This window comes from Etheostoma spectabile, unplaced genomic scaffold (genome assembly GCF_008692095.1).
Source record: "Etheostoma spectabile isolate EspeVRDwgs_2016 unplaced genomic scaffold, UIUC_Espe_1.0 scaffold00009805, whole genome shotgun sequence".
Classification (NCBI taxonomy): domain Eukaryota; kingdom Metazoa; phylum Chordata; class Actinopteri; order Perciformes; family Percidae; genus Etheostoma; species Etheostoma spectabile.
In genome coordinates this window covers 1-22,941 of record NW_022603749.1, presented here as the reverse complement: position 1 = coordinate 22,941, position 22,941 = coordinate 1, and the positions used below count along the sequence as shown (strand labels likewise).

The following is a 22,941-nucleotide window of genomic DNA, read 5'->3' as shown; positions in this document are numbered from 1 at the left end:
GGGTGAACACATTACATCATCAATTTCACTTTGCTTTGACGTCCATGTAGCTATAGGACTGTTTGGCTTTAGGTCATGAAGGTCCATGACAGTGTGCTCCAACTCACAGGAGCATTCCACCTAATTAGAAGTGGCTTCCTTTGTAGATTTGTCTATCATTGAAATCGGTAATAAGAACATTGTAGTCACCAAGTTCTGCAAGCACAATGACATCACTAAAAAGAAGGCGGGGCCAGACGATCAGACAGGTTGACAGGTCCAGGTGGTGGCGTGTGCCCAGCGCTGGGTCGCCAAGAAGAACTTTTTAAAACGGATGCTGTTTTAGGAGGAGAGGAGATCAGGACCCAAACTCGTCACACTTTTTTGATCAGGGTTTCCCGAAAAGCCCCAAGATGATGTCCTCAAATGTCTCTTTGTCCCCAACTCAAAGATTTAATGTCCTTTAGAGTTAGGTGTCCCAGAGGAGAGAAGAAACTAGAAGATATTCCATTTAACAAGCTGACATCACAAAAGTGACTTTCTTTTCATAAAACAAGACCCTTAATGGTGTTTAAGGCCATGGGTCTGGGTTGTGCTGTTTAAGGTCGGGTCTGGGTCGGGGTTGCTGTTTAAGGTCTGGGTGCTGTTAAGGTCTGGGTCAGGATGGGTGCTGTTTAAGGTCTGGGTCGTTGGGTGCTGTTTAAAGGTCTGGGTCTGGGTCCGGGTGCTGTTTAAGGTAGGGCTGGGTCCGGGTGCTTTTAAGGTGGGTGCTGTTTAAGGTCCCGGTCTGGGTGTGTTTAAGGTCTGGGTCAGGATGGGTGCTGTTTAAGGTCTGGGTGGGGGGGCTGTTTAAGGTCTGGGTGGTGTTTAAGGTATGGGTCAGGGTGGGTGGTGTTTAAGGTTTGGGTCTGGGTCTAGGGGGCGTTTTAAGGTCTGGTTCTGGGTCTGGGTGCTGTTTCAGCCTTTAGAATGCCATGGGGTTTAACCGGGAGCTGTTGTTGTTGTTGTGCAGCGTGTCGGCCTTTGAGGAGATGATCGAGCCGTATCGGCTGAAGGAAGACGACATGGAGCAGGACGCGGCGGAGACGCTGAAGGACAGCGAGCCCTGGAGGATCACCGCACGAGCTGGAGGGTACCGCGCCAAGGTCAGAAACTCCCCGTCTTCTCTAGCGCTCTAACACCATTAAGCTCTCTGAACACAGGGCTGGCTCGGGACAGACCGGCACAATGTCTGAACCTGTCTGTGTGTTTGGCTCCTCAGACGAATCGCCAGATCAGGCTCAACGAGCTTCTGAAGGAGCACTCAAGCACAGCCAACCTCATCGTCATGTAAGCTGCTGCTCTCTCTGTCTGTCTGTGTCTCTGTCTGTGTGTCTCCCCCCCCCCCCCCCGTGTGTTGTGTCCAGACGGACATTCGGCTAATCTCTACAAAATAATCAGATCTGTATATAAATGCACAGACATTTACAGACATGACCTTCTGTGGAGGAAGGTCTGGCTATGGGGACTACTGCTAACATACCAATGTTTAAAAGACAGATTAGTTGATGGGTACTACATCTTGGGCTGTATCCGGAAAGTCCAAGAGAAGCAGCCTGCTGATGTTGTCTGTGTCCTTGTGTTCCTGTGTCCCTGTTGCAGGAGTCTTCCGCTGGCCAGGAAGGGCGCCGTGTCCAGCGCTCTGTACATGGCCGGTGGCTGGAGGCCTTGTCCGGGACCTGCCTCCCCATCCTCCTGGTGCGTGGAAACACAGAGTGTCTCACCTTCTACTCTTAAACACACACGGAGAACAACAAAATCCACCTTTTATAAAGTCTCACATCCACTTCTGCCTGTGGAGCAGACCACATCACATCCCAGGTCCAGCCCGAGCTACCGGCACACCACACACACTCCAGAGACACTGGTGGAAACCACGCCGCTAATATGAATAAAGATGAAGGAAGTGAGAATAGTCGCGAAGTGTAGAAGCCCTAAAGGTGATGGAGGGATGTCGGGGTTGCCCTCTCTGCTCCTTCTCTCCATTTATTCAAGATGTCTGGGCTTGCTCTTGTAGCTCTAGTTTCTTCTAATTCCTCATGAAACTTTATTTTTGTCAAAGTTGATTTTCTCAGGCTCCAAAGCAGTCGTGCACCATGTTCACGTTGTTCTCATGATATGGAATATCCTGATGTCATACTTGTTAAGTTGTTTTGTTCGTGATGCAATAATCACCCTGTTATTCTTAATGTTGGGAGAGACCATGCAGAATGCTTTGCAACACTTCTAAAGCCTTATGGATGTGCCTTCCAATTGAATCAGATTAAATAAATATAATCTCTATCCAGATTGACAATATTACCTATATATTAGTGGATAATAGCTTTATTGAGTTTAAATGTAATTCCTTCTTAGATGGAGCATTGTATTTATTCGAGTGGATTGCTTGTATTTAATGAAGGGGGTCCACTTGATTGCATTAAGACTTTCTCTGTCATTTCTTTCTCTTTCACCCTAATCCATATGTTCATTTTGGCCCATTGCCTTTTTATTTTGTATTCACTTTTGAGTCTTCCTTTTTTAAGCTGTTGAATATTTACGATAGCCTCCGCTACGTCACACAAGACCCATTTTGTTTTTAGGCCCAGTGCCTAGAAGTCTTTTTACGGTTCTTGTTTTGTTAGAAAAGATGTGAAGCTAGTTTCCGTTAGCCTTGTCCCATGTAGCTGCTGATGACTAAATGAAGTTTTTACTTTCAACACCATTTGTGTTTCTGTGTCCACATGTCCCGTTCTTCCCCTGAAGAGAAACTGCTCCACCCAACAAGCTAGCTGAAACCTTGCCTTAACGCTAGAACTAACGATTGTCAAGAGTTCCTCCTCTCTTATAAGCCATACTGGCTGGATGGTTTCTGGGTAAATGCAGAGAGCAATCCATTGGTTCCTTGTTCTGTTATCTTGAGTTTCCTTCCCATAGTCCACCTGTACCAGTCTGTTCCGTTGCTTACTGTAGCCTGCATGTTGCTGGGTTAGGAAGTAGAGTCCGTGGCCCGTAGACTGGCTGCTGGTTCGTCTTCTGGTCTCCATCCCTACGCAGCCTAGATGGACAGAGAGCGAAGGACACAAGCTTTACGCTGAAAGACTTGCTGGCAGGAAGAATGTGATATTAGTGTTGAGGCTGAGTGGAGACATACCTCTATGCATATGCGCTTATGTCAGTATGTGTAATAAAAGTCCATGTGAAAGGAACTCCTCGCCTCCGTTCATGTAAGGGGCATGGTAGGCTCTGGCTTAAGGGTACCACAAAAAGCCATGGACCGCATGGAGCACTTCACCATTTTCTATACTCATGTTTTAAATAGGTCAAATGTAGTCCTGTTGGACCGCGGTGTCGTAGTGAATGGACTTGAGGGGGGGGGGGGGGGGTAGTTTTCATACATCTGGACGTATCTCTTCTGCTGTTACTAAACAACTGCTGGTTAAGTTGCATTTATTCTAAAGTTGCGTTCGGACTGAATGCAGGGTGAATTTTAAAAGCTCCACCATTTTTATTAAAAAATGTAAATCCACCCAGGGCCGCCCCAAACTTAGGCATCAACACGGTGACACATTCTCAGCGTGAGGGATAAGTGGAAGGAGTCAGATCACACCTGAAGGTTGGCTTAACCGGGGTTCTGTTAGTGCACTTGCCCTGAAAAATGCATTTGAATGAAAACAAAAGAGTCCTTGGTATAAGTAGCATCACACTAACTGCAGTTTATTACACAATAAGTGCACAGGACAAAGTGGAGTAGCCATGTTTCACCGTCTGCGAAGCAGTTAACTGCCACAAAACTAACGGAGTCAAACAGGGTTCTCTTTATTCCTAATGTACTTTGAAGCGGGCGGTTTCAGCATTGAGCTCGTTGTTTCCTGTGCTCTGTCCTCTGTACTGTATGCCATGCCAAAGAGGGTTGTCACACAATGCTTATAGCTTAGTTGAATGTACTGTCTAATAATGAACACTACCCCTTTGTATGGCATCCGGTCTATGACCTGTCTCCTGCAGCGGTGCAGTGTACGTGTGTCCGCTTCATTTGCTGTTAGCATTCATACAGCTGCATCATCCTCCATCACCTGCACAATGTGTAGGCCAGGACTTTATTTACTGGGTGTGTGTGGGTGTGTGTGGGTGTGTGGTGTGTGTGTTGTGTGTGTGGGTGTGTGTGTGTGTGTGTGTGGTGTGTGTGTGTGTGTGGGTGTGTGTGGTGGTGTTGTGTGTGTGTGTGTGTGGTGTGTGTGTGTGGTGTGTGTGTGTGTGTGTGTGTGTGTGATATGCATTCAGTACATACAGACTGTATACACACTCATGCATGTGTAGATTAAATATAGCATAAGTACTTTTCAAGTGTGTAAACAGTGTGTACTGGCTGAGCAACTGTAAACCCTTGATTGAGGGCAAAGTCCAAGACGATCCCTGCTTCAGTTATAGCACGCAACAGCGCCCCCCCATGTCTTTCAGCTCACGTTACACCATAAAAAAAACCTTCCTGAACACATTATGTTTCACGTTTCATAAGAAGAGACCTGGTCCAAAAATGTGGTCCAAAACCGACCAGAGCTGATAAGAGGGTATCAAAGGGCATGCATTTTGCATTTTGCTAACAAGGCTTATGGTCATATCCCCTACTGTATTCAGGTATAAGCCATTTGACCAACAGGTTGAGAGCCTGTTGATCCAATTAGACCAAATTCTATTTTGCCCTTGGTTTGTACATTGATGTACTGTTGCTTGTTTAAACTATAACAATGTAAAAATGTACACTCGACCCAAACAAGGGACTAAAAGTCAGATCTCTCTACCTCGCTGTTTTGATTTTGTCATTTTGAAATTGTTTTCAATGAAAGCGCAACACTACATCGCTGCAGCTTCACCTTATGTGGCGCTGGCGTGGTCCCAGTGCGACCTTGTGTAGTAAACGGCCATAACAATGTAGCGGTATTTTGTCAACTTTGTTCGTAGTATGCATTAGGGACAGCAAAGGCTTCCCAGATGTTGGGAGCTGGAAGGAGACGGGGACATTTGGGGACGCTGCTGTGCACTATAACTATAACATTCACTTCAACTGTGCTGTGAAGCATTCACTCTCTGTTACGTAACAACATTACAAACAAGAACACGGGTTACTCTATATTTGTATATTAATGACTATATCTATGCCTATACATATACACACACATACAGTATATATATATATATAAATGTATTGGTGTGAGCTGAAGGGGTTCTTTGTCTTTGTTACATTAAATGAAACAGTAAGACCTCCTGTCAACATTTTACTACCAAATACTGGTGTTGGTGTGTCTTCATTCATCTCCCGATATATATATATACTCTACAACAATGTGTTCCACTCAACTGTACCCCCCCATGTCTCCTAATTAGTGTCTGTATTTTTGCCAAAGCCCCCCCCCCCGTCCTAATCTGTCATGTGTCGCCATGATGATGATGTTCAGACTGCAATCATAACCCAACCTGTAAATACACTCTCTAGTCTGATGGCATACATTAAAGGAGAGGAATGATTATGTCGAGCTTTAATATGGAGAAATATATTTATTTGATTTCAGGATTTTCTCCACAATTTCTTTGTCTTTGCTATATTTTGGTTTTGGTTGTCTGCGATTTGCATGTTTTGTTTGTTTTCCCAGATGATTTTAAAGATTGTTATTTTATTAGAGCAGCTGTAGAGTGACAGGAAATGGCGGGGGGGGGGAGACGCAGCAGCGATGGTCCTGGGCTGCGTGAGCTAGAGGTTGCCCCATTTTTCATTGTTTTGTTACATTTTTGATTTTAGCATTGTGTATTTTTCCCGGTTTTTGAGTCTGTGTATTTCTATATTTTCGATGCCTTTTTGAAGAAAAGCTATCCCGTCTGAAGCAGATCCTGCTCTCACACACGTGGAGGGAATCGAGCCGCCGGTTAAGCAGTGCTTTTTTGATACGCTGTACTGTTCAGTCACAGAAGTTTCTAACATTCTAACATTTATGATTACCAATACTTTGTACATCTTTTATTGCAATAAATAAATCAAATGAAATCAGTTCCATTTGAAGTCTCTGCATTGTCATTACCAAGGTGGTTCCAGTACTGCATGTTTAAAGCTAGGTTAGAACAATGTCTTCACAATACGCACAACAACAAACAACAATATTTCATTAAAAATCAAAAATAAACTTCATCTGCTTAAGCTCAACGTCTTCAATGTTTTTATGGGAAGTGCAAACATTTAAAGCAATTTGAAAAGGTCAGAAAATTGAACTAATGATAAATCAAGCAGAGGTTTTCCTATTTATTGATTTATTAATTTCTTGTTTAGGGGTAGTGGTTTGTCCCTGACTCGTCTTTCTTTTAACTTAAAGGTCTGATGTGATCTCAAAGCTGCCCCAGGACGTCTGCTGACGTTCCAAGTCCATTTCAAACACAATAGAGCAAGCTCGCCCCTCCCCCCATGTTTCCGTCAGGACTATCACTAATCCCCACCCCCTCCCCTAACCATCTTGCCAGTAATTGGCTGGAGTAGTTTGTTGTTTTGGTGCACAGCCTGTGCCTGTAGTGTCTGTTTGAAGTTTACGACCATGTTTACAACGGGGGGCACACACAGGGCCTGAAATTAACCCCCGCCCGCCTGCCAAATGTGGGTGAATTTTACAACTGGTTACCACCCCTGTCAATCTACCTGCCACGCTGGCTGGTAGCCAATGAGGGCTTCTGTTTCAGTCCCCCCCACAACTGGCGCACACACACACACACACACACACACACACACACACACGTGTGTCTCACTATCTTTGTGGGGACCAGTAATTGACATAATGCATTCCCTAGCCCCTTACCCTAACCTTAACCATCAAACCTAAATGCCTAACCTTCACCCTCACCATAACCTAACTCTAATCCTAATACCAAGTCTTATTCCTCAAACAGCCCTTTAAAATTCAGCTGTCAGGACCCCATAAGTATACTGTACTCCCAGTTTTTGGTCCCCACAAATGTAGTTAAACAACACGCACACGCACGCGCGCGTGTCTTCTCACTTCTCACGTCTTGAATGTGGCTGTGTGTGGTCAGATGGGAGCCCCCCCGTGATGTCCCGGTGTCCTGACCCACTCTGCACCCCCCTGCACAGCGTTGCCAGGTGACCCGCCGGAGGGCTGCCAAACACCATCGTCAGTTGGTTTGAAGTTGCTGTGGACGGAGGACGATTAGGGCAACATGGGGACATTTTTTTAAGTTCTGACTTTAAAGACAGAAGTTTCAAATAAATCTTACATGTGGCCCTAATCAATTTCAATTATAGTATCAATTCATAACAAGAGTTATCTCGAGACACTTACAGATATAGGAGGTCTAGACCACACTCCAGAATTTACAAGGACCCAACAGTTCTAGTAGTTTCCTCCAGAGCAGCAACAGTGGCGAGGAAAAACTTCCTTTTAGGAAGAAACCTGGGACAGACCCAGACCCAGGCCCAGACCCAGGCTCTTGGTAGGGGGTGTCTGACGGGCTGGTTGGGGTTAGAATGAAGAGTGGCAATAACAAAAAATAGTTTGTAGCAGTTCTTTGTAGTAGTTCATGGCATAGCAGGGCACTGTAGGCTTTACAAGGCACAGCAGGACGTAGCAGGACGCAGCAGGGCACAGCAGGACGCAGCAGGACGCAGCAGGGCACAGCAGGGCACAGCAGGACGTAGCAGGGCACAGCAGGACGCAGCAGGACGCAGCAGGGCACAGCAGGACGCAGCAGGGCACAGCAGGGCACAGAAGAACGAAGCAGGACGCAGCAGGGCACAGCAGGACGCAGCAGGGCACAGCAGGACGCAGCAGGGCACAGCAAGGCACAGCAGGACGTAGCAGGGCACAGAAGAACGAAGCAGGACGCAGCAGGGCACAGCAGGACGCAGCAGGGCACAGCAGGGCACAGAAGAACGAAGCAGGACGCAGCAGGGCACAGCAGGATGCCGCAGCAGGACGTAGCAGGACGAAGCAGGACGTAGCAGAACAAAGCAGGACGTAGCAGGGCGCAGCAGGACGCAGCAGGACGTAGCATGACGTAGCAGGACGCAGCAGGACGTAGCAGGATGTAGCAGACCCAGCTAACAATTTTTGGTTCCCAGAACGTTCTGGCAACGTTCGTTTTTGGTTGTGGGAACGTTCCCTGAAGGTTTGTTTTGGTTGTAGTTTGGTTGTCTGTTGGTTAATTGGAAGGTTTTCTTAACGTTCCCCTAACGTTCTCTAAAAGTTACAACCTTTAGAGAACGTTAGGCGAACGTTCCGGAAACGTTGCGACCTTTAGCGAACGTTAGGGGAACGTTCCCGTAACGTTGCAACCTTAAGAGAACATTAGGGGAACGTTCCCTCAGCGTTGCAACACTCAGCGAACGTTACGGAACGGTCTCTTAACGTTAGGGGAACGTTCGCTGTAACCATAAACGTTCCCAGAACGTCAAGAAAAGATCAGATTCCCCTAACCTTTAAAAAATTGTGTGTATGTATGTACTGTAAACACACACGTACATACATACAAAAGTTATATTAGTTGGAATGAAAGAACAGGCAAACTTGATGGCATTTCAAAACTTTAATATTCAAACAACTTAAAAAAATACAAAAAAGATAAGGATGTAGTGCAAATGTAGTGCAAGATGCATGAAGATGTGTTTGTAAAGTGTGTGCAAAATAAGTCACTAAAAAAAAATACAGTAATAACATTTTTTAAAAGGGGCTCCATGGTTTCACGGCTCAGTCCTTCTCAGCTGGCCTATAAAGAAATAAACAAAAGTTAGACATGTAATACTAAGAATAAACACATTGACAAAAGAATTTTTTTGATGAACTTTATTATGAACATCACGCAGAAGAACTTCCATTTACCGTCTGTGTGGGGCAAACTTCAGAACTCGCCCAATCAAATCCTCCGCTTCTGCAGCAGTCAGTGCAGGGAAGTTATCTGGCAGGCCGCTAGAGTAGAAGTCCAAATGAAGCAAAGTTATAAGTCAAATTAAAACCTCTTGTCAGCCAAGCTAAACATAATACTAATGTGAACAATAAAATAACACCTGCCTGTTATAACCCTGCATACAGCCAGGTCCTGTTATAACACCTGCCTGTTATAACCCTGCATACAGCCAGGTCCTGTTATAACACCTGCCTGTTATAACCCTGCATACAGCCAGGTCCTGTTATAACACCTGCCTGTTATAACCCTGCATACAGCCAGGTCCTGTTATAACACCTGCCTGTTATAACCCTGCATACAGCCAGGCACCTCCAGTACAACCACCGAGGGTTGACAGGAAAAGTTGCTGTAAAACATCTAGTACCAGATTATGCATACAGTGTAGTCCGTGGTAGGGTCACTACAGACTCATCCTGCTCTGGGCAACCAGCTGGTTTCCTGCATGGAGTTGATACATAAATAAAAAATAAATTATATTATTAAATGATTATTATATAAGATGAAGTTGATAAGTTGCCTGCACATGCCATTACAAAATATGAATCTATTATATTATATTAGACAATTAGACAAAAAAAAATATATACTGCAACTGAAATGTATGCATATGCATGCATACATTTTAACTTCCAGACAGGGCTTCTAGACGCACGCTCCATCCTGGACAGGTTATCTGGTCGTGCAACAGATTCATCTGTAATACAGAGACCATATCATTTGTACCGATTGCAAAATATGTGATTTGAAATATGTGAAAAAATGTAGTCTATAATTAAAGTCTTACCATCGCTTGAAGAATCTGTCATGAACCTCCTTGGGCGTCGGCGCTGCCTTTTTTGGACACTTGCTTCATCTTCTGTCTCGATGCTGGACGTGTCCCTCAGCCGCCGACACCGGTCCACAGCTGTGGCGTAGGAATCTATGTTAAGAGAACATTTGTGATCCACTAGCGCAAAAAAAGAAAAACAAAAAGCATTTCCATACAGAGAAAATAATTTATTTACATATAGTATAGCAGCAATAGGTTACCTGTACACAGCCATATTTTTTTTAACTGGATATTTTGCCCAGCTGCTGTTGGGTAAATGGCACGCTGTGATTGGAGCAGAGGGAGGTGACAGGGAGCTCCTGAAGAGCATGAGCAGCTCATCCATCTTCTCCTCAAATGTATCTATTCACTGTGCCATGCGGGTAACGGGTGTCCTCATGGCTATGGATAAACAAATGCTGTTAGTTATGTTGTTATACATTATCTACTTATATGTGAACAACTTAAGTGACTCTTCTTACCTCTCATTTCCGTCTCCATGGCTGAGCCACCGCCCTATTTTTGTGATGATGTGCTGCTGTTAAGCACCAAAAAAGTTAAAGTTTCTCTCAAGTTCCTTGTCATGCAATTGTATTTAACTGGAGAAATTCAAAGCCAATGTAGCGTCAACTGGGTCCCAAGCTGAAGTGACAGGCTGGTTTTCTGAGTGGTGTTGACTCATCTTAAAAAATAAATAAATAAATAAATAAAATTAAAGCTGCAAGCAGCGACTGAGGGCCCTCGCTACCCGCGCCAGTCGGGGTTACCGGCGGACGCCTCTCCTTGCAACCGCGCATTTGTGCGTCACTCATACCCTGGAAATCGTCGCCAATGAAAAGTGAACTCCCTGCTGAGTTCATTGATACCTCACACAAGCCTATTAGTCATACAAGTCATTATCTGGGAAAGGGGGCGTGGCCGCATCATATGCGGGCGGGTCAAACATCTCCAATGAAAAAGGAAGTCTCTGCTGAGTTCATTGATACCTCACACAAGCCTATTAGTCATACAAGTCATTATCTGGGAAAGGGGGCGTGGCCGCATCATATGCGGGCAGGTCAAACATCTCCAATGAAAAAGGAAGTCTCTGCTGAGTTCATTGATACCTCACACAAGACTATACGTCATACAGGTCATTATCTGTGAAAAGGGTCGTGGCTTCATCATAAAGGGGCGGGTCAAACATCACCAATAAAAAAGGAAGTCTCTGCTGAGTTCAATGACACCTCACACAAGTATCTACGTGAAACGGTTCAAATGTTATGAAAGGGGGCGTGGCCTGAGTGACTGGGCGTGGTCATAATATAGGGGCCACCTCATTATCACATGTGGACCACATATTCTAAGTTTCATGTAAATCGGATGATGTTTGTCATATAAGGCATATTTCTTGTTGCCAGATGGTGGCGCTATCTCCAAAACTCCATATTGGCCTGTAGGTGTCCTCAGGCCTGGACTCTTGGTGTTTGTGGGAAATTTCAAGCAGATACGACAACGTACACTGTAGTTACAGCCACTTAATTCTTCATTGCTAAACACTCAAAATGGCCACCATGCCACGCCCACACCGTATGACGAAACGTTTTTCTTTTAATAACTTTTCATCTTCAACATCTTAAGATGTCACACACCAAGTTTGAAGATGATCGGATGAATTCTCTAGGAGGAGTTCGTTAAAGTATAGCACCTTGTCTTTTAGAACTACTTCCTGTTGCCACTAGGGGGCGCTATGACTTTAAGTGAATTTTTGCGTGTATATGTCGTCAGGGGCGGACTCTGATGAATCCTGAAAAGTTTCAAGCCAATTGGACAATGTACACTCAAGTTACACTCACTTCCTGTCAGACGGCATATTTCCTGTTGCCAGATGGTGGCGCTATCTCCAAAAGTCCATATTGGCCTGTAGGTGTCCTCAGGCCTGGACTCTTGGTGTTTGTCGGAAATTTCAAGCAGATACGACAACGTACACTGTAGTTACAGCCAATTTCATCTTCATCGCTAAACACCCAAAATGGCCGCCATGCTACGCCCACACCGTATGACGAAAAGTTTTTCTTTTAATAACTTTTCATCGTCAACATCTTAGGATGATACACACCAAGTCTGAAGATGATCGGATGAAATCTCTAGGAGGAGTTTGTTAAAGTATAGCACCTTGTCTTTTAGGCCTACTTCCTGTTGCCACTAGGGGCGCTATGACTTTGAGCCAATGGCGGCGTGTAGATGTGGTCAGGGGCGGACTCTGATGAATCGTGGAAAGTTTCAAACCAATCGGACAACGTACGCTCAACACATGAACTCAGCATGGAGAACATGGTTTGTGCACAAAGAATTTACTAAAAAGAAAAGATTTGGAGCAGCTCACTGCATGACTAGCATAGCACAATGGCGGACGACGTAGACAACTTCTGCTGAAGTTTGTAGTTTACTTCAGCCAAACTTTTATTTTTGGTCAACCTGACAAGAACCGGAATATCAGAAAGCCATACGAGGGAAAGAGTTTCATGTTAAACCACAAACCCTCCCATTACAACCACAACATAATTAAACTGTAAAGTATTTTCGCTTACCTCTCCGTGAGCGCAGCGTGGTCCTGGTCCTGGTCCTGGTCCTGTAGCTTTCTCTTCTTCTCCTAACGGAGGAATCGGTCTGCTCAGAGCAGCGGCCCCTACTGCTGGGGGGCTGTAACGGTTCGGTTTGCAAACTGAATAAAGAAGTGACTTTTCTTAGTTGTAAAAATCGTTCTATTGATAAATTCTTGTTTTAGTATTCACTAATACAGTTAAAAAAATGAAGTCAAGCACAAAAGTACTGTTTTAAGCTAAATTGAATTAAAATTAACTAAAAATAAATCTTACTTACATTTTGTAAGTCAAATCATTTTTGAGTGAATTTAAATCAAGTGCCAGCGAACCATGCTACTTCTAACTCAGAACAACCAAAACCAACCAAACGGGAACGTTGTGTGAAGGTACGGCGCAACCGCAGGGGGAACGTTACAGTAGGTTGGTTCTCTTAACGTTTAGAGAACGTTATAACCAGGAGGAAACGTTCCCTAAACGTTAGTTTTTGGTTTGGTTCGAACCAACCTTTAGAGAACCAAAAACTAACGTTCCCTAACGTTCTCTAAACGTTCTGTGTTAGTGGGGGCACAGCAGGACGAAGCAGGATGTAGCAGGATGTAGCAGGACGCAGTAGGACGCAGCAGGATATAGCAGGACCGCAGTAGGACGTAGCAGGACGTAGCAGGATGTAGCAGGACACAGCAGGGCGAAGCAGGACGCAGCAGGATGTAGCAGGACGTAGCAGGACGAAGCAGGACGAAGCAGGATGTAGCAGGACGTAGCAGGACGTAGCAGGACGCATTAGGACGCAGCAGGATGGAGCAGGACGCAGCAGGACTTAGCAGGATGTAGCAGGGCGTAGCTGGGCGCAGCAGGACGTAGCAGGACGTAGCAGGATGTAGCAGGGCGCAGCAGGACGCAGCAGGACGCAGCAGGACGCAGCAGGATGTAGCAGGGCGTAGCAGGATGCAGCAGGACGTAGCAGGACTTAGCACAGGACGCAGCAGGACGCAGCAGGATGTAGCAGGGCGTAGCAGGATGTAGCAGGACGTAGCAGGACGCAGCAGGACGTAGCAGGACGCAGCAGGACGTAGCAGGGCACAGCAGGACGAAGCAGGACGTAGCAGAACGCAGCAGGATGTAGCAGGACATAGCAGGACGCAGCAGGATGTAGCAGGACGTAGCAGGACGCAGTAGGACGTAGCAGGACGCAGCAGGAAGTAGAAGGGTGTAGCAGGGTGTAGCAGGTTACAGCAAGACGTAGCAGGACGTAGCACAGGATGCAGCAGGACGCAGCAGGATGTAGCAGGGGGTAGCAGGACACAGCAGGATGCAGCAGGATGTAGCAGGACGCAGCAGGACGCAGCAGGACGTAGCAGGGCGTAGCAGGGCGTAGCAGGACGTAGCAGGATGTAGCAGCGCGTAGCAGGTTGCAGCAGGATGTAGCAGGACACAGCAGGACGTGGCAGGATGCAGCAGGATGTAGCAGGACGCAGTAGGACGCAGCAGGATGGAGCAGGACGCAGCAGGACTTAGCAGGATGTAGCAGGGCGTAGCTGGGCGTAGCAGGACGCAGCAGGACGTAGCAGGACGTAGCAGGATGTAGCAGGGCGCAGCAGGGCGCAGCAGGACGCAGCAGGACGCAGCAGTATGTAGCAGGGCGTAGCAGGATGCAGCAGGACGTAGCAGGACTTAGCACAGGATGCAGCAGGACACAGCAGGATGTAGCAGGGCGTAGCAGGATGTAGCAGGACGTAGCAGGACGCAGCAGGACGTAGCAGGACGCAGCAGGACGTAGCAGGGCACAGCAGGACGAAGCAGGACGTAGCAGGGCGTAGCAGGGCGTAGCAGGACGTAGCAGGAAGTAGCAGGACGCAGCAGGACGTAGCAGGGCACAGCAGGACGAAGCAGGGCGTAGCAGGGCGTAGCAGGACGTAGCAGGGCGTAGCAGGATGTAGCAGGACGCAGCAGGATGCAGCAGGACGTAGCAGGGCGTAGCAGGGCGTAGCAGGATGTAGCAGCGCGTAGCAGGTTGCAGCAGGATGTAGCAGGACACAGCAGGACGTGGCAGGATGCAGCAGGATGCAGCAGGACATGTAGCGGGACCATGGCGACAGCTGCAACCAGGATTTTGGAGCCCCCCTGATCCAATCCTGGTCTGCAGGCTGTGTGAGGCCCCTGGGCCGGTCTTGTGGGGCTACTTTGAAATGATTTCAGCCGTGTGTTTAGAGGACGGCTTTCACATGCATTCATTTCATTTAAAGACTTTTCTTTTTTATAAAAGGCTTCATAGTGTAACAAATACTAGTTAATGGATTAATTATCTAACGACTTCAAGAATCTACAAATATGTCTATACATGTCTCATAGGTTTCTGATTCTCTAGTGTTGTTACGGCGGCCCAGAAGGACAAAACACACCAAGATTTCACAAAACACAAACTGTGCACTTGTGTGACATGTTGTGTTTTGTCCTTCAGGGCCACCGTATTCAGACCTAGCAGTGAGAAACAATGGGCTACATGAAATGACTGTTTGGGACAGAGTGTTATTCTGTCGTGTCCAGATCTTTTGGACATTATGGATGCCATGTCCATGTTTTCCACCGCCTCTGGATCAGCCCCCCCCCCCCCCCCCCCCCTCACATGGGAGGCAGCATAACGAGTAAAACGTTCCTGTGTAGGCGTGGCCTGAATCAAGGTGCCAGTGCCCTAATTCAGCATTCTACATGTTTGGGATATATCTATATTCATACATCTTTTAGAGGTGACCCTTCTTAAAGATGTAATACTGGATGATTCCTTCTCAAGAGTCTGATTGGACCACCAGTCTCCCCCCAGTCTCTGACAACGTGCTTATGTCTCAAAGCATCTTTCCCCTAATGTCTGATTATACGTACAGTACAATAAATCATGAGACATAGCCTATTTGTAAATATAATTATCAGCCTTTTAATAATAACGTTTATAACAATTAGAAGTCAGAAGTCGCTTTTTGTCACTTTTCCCCGATGTTTTTTCTCTCCACTTTTTTCGACGTTCTTTTAGCATTTTCTTTTTCAAATGCTACACAATTGAATAAAACAACCAATTTCAATAAAGGTAGTGTTATACTAGTAATATATGTTCATATATAATCTGTGAAGAGCGTTGTGTGGATCCACATAATTTCTTTTGGCAATTTAGTTGCAAGAAACCCGAATTTCTGATATAGAAACTTGTTGACAACAGGAGGGTTAAAATAATTGTCTGCATGATTTAATAAATCATGTTATAATGTTAAGCGTGTCACAGTGAGTCCTTAGGATGAACTGGACCTGGGGATGGCGACCTAAAGGCCAGTAGGCCTTTATTGATTTAACCATTATTGATTTTTTTCCACAAATAGGCTGATTTTTGTTTGCTAATAATATGTTAGATTCATGTTAAGATATTTTAACCCCTGTTGAAGATGTGAGCTCTGAACCCCTCCCCACTGCCACCTTTGTGTCCACTGTCATCATGTTGGTGCAGAGCGGCCACGGACTGGTGCAGGTGAGCGAGTCCCGACTACAGACCCAGCTCTACTTCTCTGTCCCAGAACCTGAGGACAGGACCATGTCTCCCCGGCCTGTCCCCATCCATCAGGTGTTCTGGTGGAGAACCACGACTGGCACTACGATAACGAGAAGTACTGCGCCAACAGACACAAGGATCGCAAAGAGAATTTTACAAAGTCTTTTCCTTTTGTGTTCCGCTTCTTTCTTCTTCAGTAAAGAGTCAAAGCCTGGCGTGTAGAGATCCTCGAGCCAGAAGTCCAGATCTCTAGGACTCTTCTCTTCCTCCTGCAAAGGAAAAGGAAAACCGGCTGAACTCTGAGACACCAGCATCTACAAATATAACACAACACATATAATAAGCCATGCTTCCCTTCACGCTCGCATCGTGTAGACAAAACTATATAATATAAATTAGTATTATATCATCATCATTTCCATATGGTTTGTAATGTCATGAAAAAAGTATTTTTCCTTGTTGATACAGGTTATGATCAGGTTAGAAGTACTGATGAGTGGGCGAGTCCTCATTAGTTCGGGGTCCGATGCAGAACCCGTCACTGTGATATGTGTGACATGGCACCAGTGGTGTAGTCTAGTTTTTTGTGTTTGGGATTCTTTCCCTCCCAGCCTCATACTCGCCCATGCCAGAGCGACACCCCATACATTTTTTTTTACCATGTGCAGTATAGCGTCAGCCTCACCTGACTCATTTCCTGTGGTTTCTGCTGCCGTCCCTCGAGTAGCTTCGGGGGGGGGGGGGCAGGCACACCAAAATACTTTGAAATTTGCTTTCCGGCCTTTTAGAGGTTCACATTATGTAATTTGCACTGAGAATGAACGCCAAGCAACTGTGTTGTTGTTCCTAAGGCAGACAGTCGTCATTATGTAACGTTATCCCCACACCGGGTGTACGGCTCATACCTGCGTATCACGTGGACTCATATCACGTGGACTCATATCACGTGGACTCATATCACTTTAACCAGTGACATGCCGAGAGCCTTTAAGAGGGACTCAGCAGTTACAGAAGGAACTGGTTTGTGGAGTCGCCCCACCAAGTCCTCTGACAGTCCACACAGTGTACCCCTTATTTGTCCGCTGTCCACCTGTCTGTCTACTTGTTTTGCAGCCATTCATTCTGTCAATCACCCACAGCCCCCCCCCCACACACACACACTTTACCTTCAGGTAACCTGCCAGGTTTCCATGGACTGTTTGTGTGTCGTACTCCTTGACAGTCCAGGAAGGCTTGGACTTGTTGTTGTCCGCTGCTTCCATGGATCTCATGTCCATGTACAGGGGGTTCCTTTTGACGTTGGACTTGAGAGTGAGCGGTGTGATGTGCTTCCCCAGGTATCTGTCCTCAAACTCCACACGAGTGCCCTCTGGGGACGGAGGAGACCAGCTCTCAGTCTTCACCCTTTGCTCCCTCTGTGGAGACAACCAGGCCACCAATTGATTTCTCACCACATCTACCTTCCCCAGACAAAGAGAAGACACTGGAGACACAGGAGACACAAATAGAACTCAACCACAACTCTTCAAATACAAATGATGATGAGGATTAGGTCTGCTTTTTATTGCCTCCACAGGGAGAAGAGGCTGTTACCTGGGTGGTTTGGGTCTTTAATGAATCTTCTAGTCTATTTCTGGTGAGGATCAATGGATAAAGCCTGACATCCTGCTGCCTTTGCCCCTCACCTTCCTCACCTTCCTCTCTCTGTGTGTTTCCGTTCTCATACTCTGCTCTCTTAGCGAAACAACAACAAGCTTCACCCTGAAATGTCACGTTTTGTAGACGATATGGACGGTGCAACAAGGCAGGCCCGCTTGGTTCTTTTAGGGAATGACTGTGAAGATTAACAAAGAACTGTTTAGGGCATGTCTTCTCTTACTGGGACAGTCTGGGACAGATTGGTGAGACTGCTGTGGACGAAGTACACACAGAGATACCCAGGTAAGGTCCCAAAGTGAGCCCTGAGGACTAAAGTCTCCCGGACTTAACTGATCTCAGGTGCAAAGTGAGTGAGTGTGTGAGGCCCCATGGGCTCCGATAGGTAGAAATGGGATTGGAACAGATTGGGACAGCACTTCACCAGATCACATGTCACCACGGCGACATTTAACAACAATCATGTTGCTGACACTTACCGGTTTGGGTGTTTTCATTTGCAGTTTGTTGTTTTCCATACGGCCGATGCCCAGGAGACGGCTTGCTCTACAAGCTCACAGAAAGGGCTTAGTGAGTGTATTCTCACCCTCACGCCCATTGGGACAACCCTAAGCCCTTATGAATTTCGCAAGAACGTGCACCAAAGTCCGGGCTTTAGGATTGGCCAGTGTGGTTTAACCATGTGTCCAGCTTTACTTTTGCGGCGTGCAAATGTTCCACCAACCAAACACTTTCCTTCCTGAGACCATTTATTTCAACCCCTGTCGCTGCGTCCTGAGCCAAGCACCCAAGACCATTGTGAATGGTTTATAGAAATGCAGAGAAGACTAGTTTTTTCTCCTATCCCTGAATGCATCTGTGGTTTAGCCAGGCCTATCTCTACACTTCTGTGGAGATAGAGCTGGCAATGAGAGATTAGAAGTCAGTAATAAGAGCTTGATGACTGTGGTTGTGTTAGGTTCAGTGGAGCCACGTCACCCAATGGGAGCAACACTCACGGGATACAGACCCCTGGTGTAGATAGATAGATAGATAAATAGATAGATAGATAGATAGATAGATAGATAGATAGATAGATAGATAGATAGATAGATAGATAGATAGATAGATACTTCATTCATCCCCAAGGTGTGAATGTGATCTTAATATTGTATTAATACAGTACTTTAGCTGTACAAATTACACATTAGCAATAGCTCAAAATAACAGGGTCTAAGGACAGATGCTGCGGTATGTTGTACAGGTTCTAAAGCTCTATACACTTAGTTTTTTACAAAGAGTCTGGATCAGATATTAGACACGATACTGGATATGAAAACTGCTAAATACCGAATGCAGCACTGTCCTGTTCTCCTGTTCTCCAGATCACCATGATGATCTCTGATAGAAGATCATCCCTGCAGACTGGAATCATTTCTTAAGAACCAAATACAAGGGGAGAACATGCAGAGAGATGAGAGAGAGCTCCATACCTGGGAGTAGACCCTGTTCTGCCAGTGTCTCTGACTGGACACGAGTGCCCCGACCTGGAACATGCCGTGTGTGGCCGGCAGCATGCCCACGTCCAGCTGGAGGAACTTCTCTGGGTGATTGTTGTTGGGCAGGACAGAGATGTCCATGGCGTCCACACTGATGGCTTGACCTGCCGGCAGCAACGCACACGCTCACTACAACCTGCACGCTCACTAATAATTCATGGAGAGCAAGGTATTCATGAGCCTGTATCACTAACAGGTGTGTGTAACCCAACCTGGGCATTAAGAGCCTGACACGCTGGCACGCAACGGTGTCAGAGAGAGAGAGAGAGAGAGAGAGAGAGAGAGAGAGACAAGACCCCCAGCAGGATGGTTAGGGTTGACCAGGTGTCAGACACAAGCAGCAGCCGGTCAGACGGGAGATTTTATTATTTTATTACTTTTTTTGTTGGTTTCTTCAGGTTAGGTGAAGTTTGTTGCTTGTCAGACCTTCCTGGTGCTTTCACATTAACGTGTAAGGAACGATTATCTACTGATGGTGGCCATTTGTCTGCACTGACTATATTGACTTTTAATAATAAAGTCATTTTTTTTATGAATAAACTTACATATAGATATACTGTGATATTTTCAGTGCAAGACTTGTAATGGAGTATTTTCACAGTCTGGTACTTACTGCAAGAGAGGCATCAGTGCACACTATGCTGGGGGCCTGCAGATGTGTTCAGTCAGTCTTGACAGATGTTAAGTGCCCTATCGTCTGGTCACATGATCATATTTGATCTTAAGCCCTTGTGAATGTGCCATGTAGTGGTACATATTCCACCATAAATAGTATTTGGTGTTGGTGAATCAACACGCCCCAGGGTGGATTCGACCAATCAGGATGAGGAGCAGACAGATCTCTGCTGCCCTCTGCTGTCTGAGCAGCAGGTGACACGTCGGATTAGGAGCTTCAATTTGTGATTTTATCAATTATTAATTAAGTGTGGATTTTTTTACCACAATCAATGATTTTATTTTGTTTATTTGAAATCATAGTACCGTATGTCAAAAACTTGAAAAATCTGGTATAGTACATGTTTGGAAGATGAGGTGGCCGAGTGGTTAAGGCGATGGACTGCTAATCCATTGTGCTCTGCACGCGTGGGTTCGAATCCCATCCTCATCGATCTATGTTGGGTTATAATGCAACTATTAATAATCAATAACATGGCTGACTGCCTTCAAACATCTCACTTAGAAACAATGTCATCCATGAGAAATGAGCTTTCATATTATTTTAAGTATAGTAGCTTGAAAGTAATCATATCATAGTATGTCTAAAATTGTTTAAAAAAATGACTAAAACACGCCGTAGTATAGTATGTCGAAAAAAAGATTTAAAAAAGTAAAAGTCATAGTATAATATTTCAAAAAAGTGAAAAAAGACTTAGTATAGTATGTCAAAAAAGTGAAAAAAGACATAGCATAGTATGTCAAAAAAGTGAAAAAAGACATAGTATAGTATGTCAAATAATTGTGAAAAAAAAGACAAAATCATAGTACCAGCATGTAAAAAAAACTTGAAAAATATGGTATAGTACCAGTTTGGAAGATGAGGTGGCCGAGTGGTTGAGGCGATGGACTGCTAATCCATTGTGCTCTGCACGCGGGGTTCAATCCCATCCTCATCGATCTATGTTGCGGTATATGACAACTATTAATAATCAATAACATGGCTGACTGCCTTCAAACATCTTAGAAACAATGTCATCCATGAGAGAATGAGCTTTTATATATTTTAAGTATAGTAGCTTGAAGTAATCATATCATAGTATGTCTAAAATTGGTTTAAAAAAATGGACTAAAACACGCCGTAGTATAGTATGTCGAAAAAAGATTTTAAAAGGAAAAGTCATAGTATAATATTTCAAAAAAGTGAAAAAAGACATAGTATAGTGTGTCTTAAAGTGATAAAAAAGAACTAGTATAGTATGTCGAAAAAGTGATAAAAAGACATAATGTAGTTTGTCAAAAAGTGATAAAAAAGAATAATGTAGTTTGTCAAAAAAGTGATAAAAAAGAAATAGGATAATATGTGCCAAAAAAGTTTATAAAAGACATAGAATATCATGTCAAAAAAGTGACAAAGAGACGTAGAATAGTATGTCAAAAAGTGATAAAAAAGACATAGTATAGTATGTCTAAAAAAGTTATAAAAAGACATAGTATAGTATGTCGAAAAAGAGAAAAAAAGACATTATAGTGTGTCAAAAATAGTATAGTATAGTATGTCAAAATAGTTATAAAAAGACATGGAATATCATGTCAAAAAAGTGACAAAAAGACGTAGAACAGTATGTCAAAAAGTGAAAAAAAGACATAGTATCGTATTCAAAAAAGTGATAAAAAAACATAGTATAATATGTCAAAAAGTTATAAAAAGACATAGTATAGTGTGTCAAACAAGTGAAAAAAGACTTAGCATAGTATGTCAAAAGTGACAAAAAGACATAGAATAGTATGTCAAAAAGTGACAAAAAGACGTAGAATAGTATGTCAAAAGTGACAAAAAGACATAGTATAGTATGTCAAAAAGTGACAAAAAGACGTAGAATAGTATGTCAAAAAGTGATAAAAAAGACATGAAATATCATGTCAAAAAAGTGACAAAAAGACGTAGAATAGTATGTCAAAAAGTGACAAAAAGACGTAGAATAGTATTTCAAAAAAGTGATAAAAAGACATAGTATAGTATGTCAAACAAGTGATAAAATGACATAGTATAGTATGTCAAAAAGTTATAAAAAGACATAGTATAGTGTGTCAAACAAGTGAAAAAAGACTTAGTATAGTATGTCAAAAAGTGATAAAAAAGACATGAAATATCATGTCAAAAAAGTGACAAAAAGACGTAGAATAGTATGTCAAAAAGTGACAAAAAGACGTAGAATAGTATTTCAAAAAAGTGATAAAAAGACATAATACAGTATGTCAAAAAGTGATAAAAAATACATAGAATATCATGTCAAAAAGTGATAAAAAAATATAGTATAGTATGTCAAAAAAGTGGTAAAAAGACATAGTATAGTATGTCAAAAAAGTGATAAAAAGACATAGTATAGTGTGTCAAACAAGTGATAAAATGACATAGTATAGTATGTCAAAAAAGTGATAAAAAGACGTAGTATAGTATGTCAAAAAGTGAAAAAAAAGACATAGTATCGTTTGTCAAAAAAGTTCTAAAAAAGACATAATACAGTATGTCAAAAAGTGATAAAAAATACATAGAATATCATGTCAAAAAAGTGATAAAAAAGACATGATATAATGTGTCAAATGATAGTACATGTTTGGAAGATGAGGTGGCCGAGTGGTTAAGGCGATGGACTGCTAATCCATTGTGCTCTGCACGCGTGGTTCAAATCCCATCCTCATCGATCTATGTTGGTTTATAATGCAATATTAATAATCAATAAACTGGCTGACTGCCTTCAAACATCTTAGAAACAATGTCATCCATGAGAAATGAGCTTTCATATTATTGTAAGTATAGTAGCTTGAAAGTAATCATCATAGTATGTCTAAAAATGTTAAAAAAATGACTAAAACACGCCGTAGTATAGTATGTCGTAAAAAAAAGATTTAAAAAAGTTAAAAGTCATAGTATAATATTTCAAAAAAAGTGAAAAAAAGACTTAGTATAGTATGTCAAAAAGTGATAAAAAAGCACTGAAATGACAAAAAGATGTAGAATAGTATGTCAAAAAAGTGACAAAAAGACGTAGAATAGTATTTAAAAAAAGTGATAAAGAGATGTGAAATAGTATGTCAAAAAAGTTATAAAAAAGACATATTATAGTATGTCAAAAGTTATAAAAAGAATATTATAGTATGTCAAAAAGTGATAAAAAAGACATAGTATAGTGTGTCAAAAAGTGATAAAAA

General features: G+C 43.7%; 1 protein-coding gene, 2 non-coding genes and 1 pseudogene across 3 annotated transcripts; 3 read left to right on the top strand and 1 right to left on the bottom strand.

Annotated features, from left to right (window-relative positions):
* Positions 1–953: 953 nt before the first annotated feature.
* On the top strand, positions 954–1,755 carry LOC116679201 (solute carrier family 12 member 2-like; annotated as a pseudogene).
* Positions 1,756–15,926: 14,171 nt separating this feature from the next.
* On the bottom strand, positions 15,927–19,279 carry minar2 (membrane integral NOTCH2 associated receptor 2). The gene is made up of 3 exons (XM_032508898.1): positions 19,009–19,279; positions 17,047–17,295; positions 15,927–16,149 (listed from the first exon to the last, which is right to left on the bottom strand). Exons 1-3 carry the CDS (start codon positions 19,153–19,155, stop codon positions 15,949–15,951), a joined length of 597 nt encoding a protein of 198 aa, XP_032364789.1. The 5' UTR covers positions 19,156–19,279; the 3' UTR covers positions 15,927–15,948.
* An 821-nt stretch (positions 19,280–20,100) lies between these two features.
* On the top strand, positions 20,101–20,182 carry trnas-gcu (transfer RNA serine (anticodon GCU)). Its single transcript has one exon. It is a non-coding gene; the product is annotated as a tRNA-Ser (tRNA).
* A 2,170-nt stretch (positions 20,183–22,352) lies between these two features.
* On the top strand, positions 22,353–22,433 carry trnas-gcu (transfer RNA serine (anticodon GCU)). The gene has a single exon. It is a non-coding gene; the product is annotated as a tRNA-Ser (tRNA).
* The last annotated feature ends 508 nt before the right edge of the window (positions 22,434–22,941 follow it).

Bases quoted from the DNA above. Each gene is read 5' to 3' on its own strand.
- minar2 (XM_032508898.1), bottom strand. From the start codon at position 19,155: ATGGACATCTCTGTCCTGCCCAACAACAATCACCCAGAGAAGTTCCTC. The intron at 17,296-19,008 runs GTATGGAGCTCT...TTGTCTCCACAG, and splicing joins AGAACAGGGTCTACTCCCAG to AGGGAGCAAAGGGTGAAGAC. The intron at 16,150-17,046 runs GTAAAGTGTGTG...TTTCCTTTGCAG, and splicing joins ACCTGGCAGGTTACCTGAAG to GAGGAAGAGAAGAGTCCTAG.